General features: G+C 37.2%; 1 protein-coding gene across 1 annotated transcript in view; it reads left to right on the top strand.

Moving 5' to 3' along the window:
* LOC137617661 (protein piccolo-like) overlaps window positions 1-6,758 on the top strand; it is a 121,288-nt gene extending 114,530 nt beyond the window's left edge. The window contains exon 6 of the mRNA XM_068347665.1: window positions 6,713-6,758. Within this exon, the coding sequence (XP_068203766.1) occupies window positions 6,713-6,758 (46 nt within the window). The remainder of the gene's footprint in view (window positions 1-6,712) is intronic.
* Window positions 6,759-7,017: the final 259 nt, after the last annotated feature.

Here is a 7,017-nt window from a genome sequence, read left to right as displayed (position 1 = left end):
CTAATGCTATAAATAAGGCACCTAAAAATAGAGGTCAAAGAGCCTCTAAGGCTAGAAGTAATGCACCTTAAAATCGAGGTCAAAAAGCCTTTAATGCTATAAATAAGGCACCTAAAAAGAGAGGTCAAAGACCCTCTAATGCTATATATCAGGTTCCTAAAAATAGACGTCAAAAAGCCCCTAATGCTATATATGACTCCTAAAAATAGAGGTCAAAAAGCATTTAATGCTATAAATAAGGCACCTAAATATAGAGGTCAAAGAGCCTCTAATGCTAGAGGTAATGCACCTCAAAATAGAGGTAAAAAAGCCCCTAATGCTATATATAAGGCTCCTAAAAGAAGAGGTAAAAAAGCCCCTAATGCTCCAAATAAGGCACCTAAAAATAGAGGTAAAGAGCCTCTAATGCTAGAATTAATGCTCCTCAAAATCGAGGTCAAAAAGCCCATAATGCTATATATAAGACTCCTAAAAATAAGAGGTCAAAAAGCCCCTAATGTTATAAATAAGGCACCTAAAAATAGAGGTCAAAGAGCCTCTAATGCTAGAAGTAATGCACCTCAAAATCGAGGTCAAAAAGCCCCGAATGCTATATATAAGGCTCCTAAAGGAAGAGGTCAAAAAGCCCCTGATGCTATATATAAGGCTCCTAAAGGAAGAGGTCAAAAAGCCCCTAATACTATTAATAAGGCTCCTAAAAGAAGAGGTCAAAAAGCCCCTAATACTATAAATAAGACTCAATAAGGCTCCTAAAAGAAGAGGTCAAAAAGCCCTTAATACTTTAAATAAGACTCCTAAAAATAGAGGTCAAAAAGCCCCTAATGCAATAAATAAGGCACCTAAAAATAGAGGTCGAAGAGCCTCTAAAGCTAGAAGTAATGCACCTCAAAATCGAGGTCAAAAAGCCCCTAATGCTATATATAAGGCTCCTAAAAGAAGAGGTCATAAAGACCCTAATGCTGTAAATAAGGCACCTAAAAATAGAGGTCAAAGAGCCTCTAATGCTACAAGTAATGGACCTGAAAACTTATGTCAAAAGGCCCCACATGCTATATATAAGGCTCCTAAAAATAGAGGTCAAAAAGCTCCTAATGCTATAAATAAGGCCCCAAAAAAGAGGTCAAAGAGCCTCTAATGCTAGAAGTAATGCACCTCAAAATCGAGGTAAAAGAAACCCTAATGCTATATAAAACACTCCTAAAAATAGAGGTCAAGGAGCCCTTAATACTATAAATAAGGCACCAAAAAAGAGGTCAAAGAGCCTCTAATGCTAGAAGTAATGCACCTCAAAATAGAGGTCAAAGAGCCTCTAATGCTAGAAGTAATGCACCTCAAAATAGAGGTCAAAGAGCCTCTAATGCTAGAAGTAATGCACCTCAAAATGGAGGTCAAAAAGTTCCTAATGCTAGTGATAAGAAACCTCAAAATGGAGGTAAAAAAGCCCCTAATACTAGAGATGACACCTCAAAATGGAGGTCAAAAAGCCCTTAATGCTAAAGATAAGACACCTCAAAATAGAGGTAAAAAGTCAGCTAATGCTAGAGATAAGGCACCTCAAAATAGAGGTAAAAAGACTCTTAATGCTAGAGATAAAGCACCTCAAAATAGAGGTAAAAAAAGACTAATGCTAGAGATAAGGCACCTTGAAATACAGATAAAAAAAAACTCTAATGCTAGAGATAAGGAACCTCAAAATAGACGTAAAAAAGTCCTTAGTGCTAGAAATAAGACACCTCAAAATAGAAGTAAAAAACCCCCTATTGCTAGAGATAAGGCACCTAAAAATAGAGGTAAAAAAATCTCCTCATGTTAGAGACAAGGCACTTCAAAATATAGGTCAAAATGGCCCTAATGCTAGAAATAAGGCACCTCAAAATAATGTCAAAAAGACCCTAATGCTAGAGGCTAGTGATAAGGCACCTCAAAATCAGAGGTCAAAAAGCCCCTAATGCTAGAGATAAGGCCCCTAAAAATAGAGGTCATCATCTTCTTCTTTGTCTGCATCTTTTCCCACTTTTATGTGGGGTCGATGTATCTGGCCAGCGTTCTCCCTCTACCTCTGTTCCACACTTCATCACCGGTTAATCCCTTTGATCGAAGGTCATAAAGCCCCTAAATCTAAAGTTAAGGCACCTAAAAACAGAAGTAAAAAAGATCCTAATGCTAGAGATAAGGCACATCAACATAGAGATAAAAAATCCCCTAATGCTAGAGATAAGGCACCTTACAATAGAGGTCATAAAGTACCTAACGCTAGAGATGAGGCACCTCAAAACAGAGGTCAAAAGCCCCTAATGCTAGAGATAAGGCGCATAAAAATAGAGGTAAAAAAGCTTCTAATGTTAGAGATAGGGCACCTAAAAATAGAAGTAAAAAAGCTTCTAATGTTAGAGATAGGGCACCTAAAAATAGAGGTAAAAAATCCCCTAATGCTAGAGATAAGGCACCTTAAAATACAGGTAAAAAATCCTCTAATGCTAGAGGTAAGGTACCTAAAAATAGAGGCCATAAAGCCCCTAAATCTAAAGTTAAGACACCTAAAAATAGAGGTAAAAAAGCTCATAATGCTAGAGATAAGGCACCTCATCATAGAGGTAAAAAATCCTATAATGCTAGAAGATAAGGTACCTCAAAATTCAGAGGTCATAAAGCCCCTAATGCTATAGATTAGGCTCCTAAAAATAGATGTAAAAAAGCTCTTACTGCTAGAGATAAGGCACCTCAAAATAAGAGGTCAAAAAGGCCCTAATGCTAGAAATAAGGCCCCTCAAAATAAGAGGTAAAAAGCCCCTAAAGCTAGAGATAAGGCACCTCAAAATAGGAGGTCACAAAGCCTCTAATGCTAGAGATAAGGCACCTCGAAATAGAGGTCATAAAGCCCCTAAAGCTAAAGTTAAGGCACCTAAAAATTGAGGTAAAAAATCCCATAGTGCTAGAGATAAGGCACCTCAAAGTAAGAGGTCAAAAAGCCCCTGATGCTAGAGGTAAGGAACCTCATAATGTGGGCCAAAGAGGTTCTTCTTCTTCTTCTTCTTCTTCTTCTTCTTCTTTGTCTGCATCTTTTCTCACCTTTATGGGCCAAAGAGGTGCTACAATTGAATAAAGTATATACTTCAAGTATTTTTTTATGAATGAAATGACCCCGCTTTTGCAAGGTAAGTGACGAACTAACAGTCAGCATACCTCCTCCTCGCCGTCGAGGCTACTGCTACTTAACACCCGTCAGTGAGTCCCAGACCTTTCATGTCTGGCCTCTGATAGATCGGACACAAATAGGGTTGTAACTTGGCAAGTAAAAAAAGACGAAATATATATATATATATATATATATATATATATATATATATATATATATATATATATATATATATATATACATATATATATATATACATACATACATACATACATAAATCAAGGCACTTCCCCCAATTTTGGGGGGTAGCCGATATCAACAAATGAAACAAAACAAAAAAGGGGACCTCTACTCTCTACGTTCCTCCAGCCTAACAAGGGACTCAACCGAGTTCAGCTGGTACTGCTAGGGTGCCACATCCCACCCTCCCACATTATCCACCACAGATGAAGCTTCATAATGCTGAATCCCCTACTGCTGCTACCTCCGCGGCATCTAAGGCATTGGAGGAAGCAGCAGGGCCTACCGGAACTGCGTCACAATCGCTCGCCATTCATTCCTATTTCTAGCACGCTCTCTTGCCTCTCTCACATCTATCCTCCTATCACCCAGAGCTTTCTTCACTCCATCCATCCACCCAAACCTTGGCCTTCCTCTTGTACTTCTCCCATCAACTCTTGCATTCATCACCTTCTTTAGCAGACAGCCATTTTCCATTCTCTCAACATGGCCAAACCACCTCAACACATTCATATCCACTTTAGCTGCTAACACATTTCTTACACCCGTTCTCACTCTCACCACTTCGTTCCTAACCCTATCCACTAGATACACCAGCCATACTCCTTAGACACTTCATCTCAAACACATTCAATTTCTGTCTCTCCGTCACTTTCATTCCCCACAACTCCGATCCATACGTCACAGTTGGTACAATCACTTTCTCATATAAAACTCTTTTTACATTCATGCCCAACCCTCTATTTTTTACTACTCCCTTAACTGCCCCCAACACTTTGCAACCTTCATTCACTCTCTGACGTACATCTGCTTCCACTCCACCATTTGCTGCAACAACAGACCCCAAGTACTTAAATTGATCTGCTTCCTCAAGTACCTCTCCATTCAACATGACATTCAACCTTGCACCACCTTCCCTTCTCGTACATCTCATAACCTTACTCTTACCCACATTAACTCTCAACTTCCTTCTCTCACACACCCTTCCAAATTCTGTCACTAATCGGCCAAGCTTCTCTTCTGTGTCTGCAACTAGTACAGTATCATCCGTAAACAACAACTGATTTACCTCCCATTATTGGTCATTCTCGTCTACCAGTTTTAATCCTCGTCCAAGCACTCGAGCATTCACCTCTCTCACCACTCCATCAACATACAAGTTAAACAACCACGGTGACATCACACATCCCTGTCTCAGCCCCACTCTCACTGGAAACCAATCACTCACTTCAATTCCTATCCTAACACCTGCTTTACTACCTTTGTGGAAACTTTTCACTGCTTGCAACAACTTTCCACCAACTCCATATAACCTCATCACATTCCACATTGCTTCCCTATCAACTCTATCATACGCTTTCTCCAGATCCATAAACGCAACATACACCTCCTTACCTTTTGCTAAATATTTCTCGCATATCTGCCTTACTGTAAAAATCTGATTCATACAACCCCTAACTCTTCTAAAACCACTCTGTATTTCTAAGATTGCATTCTCTGTTTTATCCTTGATCCTATTAATCATTACTCTACCATACACTTTTCCAACTACGCTTAACAAACTAATACCTCTTGAATTTTATATATATATATATATATATATATATATATATATATATATATATATATATATATATATATATATATATATATATACTGTATATATATATATATATATATATATATATATATATATATATATACTGTATATATATATATATATATATATATATATATATATATATATATATATATATATATATATGAGTAACACTAGATTTTAATTAATGTAAATATCAACCACAATGGCATTTAATATCGAATTCTATCTTTGGGAATGAATATCCACTAGAAATTCATTTACAATGACAGCTTCTGGCTGGTCATAAATTCAAACCTATGCCTCTTAGCCGAAGCCATGCTTGTAGAGACTGTAACCAACCATGCTATCAAGACAAATACAAGTTTATTACAAGTCTACCGTACATATTCCTCTCGAATTCAGGAATCAGTTCTTAGGTTTAAAATCAACTCATCTCCACTATGATAGCTGATGTGTGTTTGCAACACGTTGTTATTGATATATATTCATGATAAATAACCACGTGTTGCAAACTCACTAATCAGCTATCATAGTGAAGGGTTGCTTTTAAGTCTAAGAACAGATTCCTGAATTCGACAGGAATATGTACGGGCGACTTGCCCAGATAATTTGATTGTTTGATTAGGATTTTTTTGTCATCCTGACATCTAAGGTTATTGACGCCGAACCAGATAATTTGAGCAAACAGTGTGTTGATAGTTTAATCTGTTATACCCTATATCCTATATCACTAAAATAATGCACCAATGAACTTTCACTGCAAGTCATTTTGTCATATTTTATTTACATCAAGCATTTCTGAAACAATATAGATTATGTTGACTGATAATGCATTTTAAATTTCCTACTTTAAACTAATAAAATTGATATAGCAGATAATACCATTTTCTCCAAGAGGGCCAGACCAAGTAGCCCGTGCCGAAAGCTGACCCCAACCACACCGAGCTACGTGGCTTATGATCGAAAGCAAAGGAAAACACTGAAATCAACAACAAAACCTTTAAACCTCATTACCTTCGAAATTTTGAACAAAGGCCGCTTATTAATGATTGGTGACCCAATAGTTGCTATTTGAAATGATACATTATTAGCCCCTACATATAATACGTAGGCTACAGTGTGTATGTATGTGGGGGGAGAGAGAGAGAGAGAGAGAGAGAGAGAGAGAGAGAGAGAGAGAGAGAGAGAGAGAGAGAGAGAGGGTGGGGGGGAATTGCTTAAGAAAATGCAAACGAAGGATATTTCCATGTTATGAATATTAATATGAAAAGTCATTTCCAATATTATTCAAGAAAATCTTATATAGAAATTGGATAGGAAAATTCAAACAAAAAATTGTGATAAAATCTTTAGAGGAATTAGTTTCGGAATAATATTAGATTACATTTCTTATAAGAATAAAAACGTTCTCTCTCTTCATCGCATTTCTTTGAGTGATATCGGTAAATTTCCTGCTCCTCACATTCGAACCATCCTAACGATGTCTACGTTGTTTAACGTCGGCAACCTTTCAGGGCAAGAAGGACATGATTTCTCCAAGTCGCCTGTTTTGTTGCTGGGTGTATATATATATATATATATATATATATATATATATATATATATATATATATATATATATATATATATACACACAAACGTTATTATGCATTACATGTGCACTACAGTACATGCCCTTGCCAACATTTCTGTATATTTATATTAATATTATCCTATATTCCACATAAAATCAGATGTGGTGCTCCAGCGTCTCCTACCCCATTTGATGCTGTTGCCTGAGAATCAGTCTAGGAACTCCATACCCTTGGAACCTTGTGAAAAGAAGTGGAAAAGAGGGAGAACAGATACTGCGGAAAGGGCTATGATAAGTGCCCTCACTGAACTAATCTTTCCCTCCCTTATCCGTACATTAAGGGGTCGGTTGTTTAATGAGCCCTCTCCAATACCTTCAATCAAATGCACCCTCTTCCACCAAACCTCTTCTCTCCATATTATCCTTCACCTTATATTACCATTTTAATTCTCTGCCTCCCTCTCA

Source organism: Palaemon carinicauda, chromosome 23 (genome assembly GCF_036898095.1).
Source record: "Palaemon carinicauda isolate YSFRI2023 chromosome 23, ASM3689809v2, whole genome shotgun sequence".
NCBI classification, from domain to species: domain Eukaryota; kingdom Metazoa; phylum Arthropoda; class Malacostraca; order Decapoda; family Palaemonidae; genus Palaemon; species Palaemon carinicauda.
Note: the sequence above shows the minus strand (reverse complement) of the source record. Positions and strands in the feature narration are given on the sequence as shown.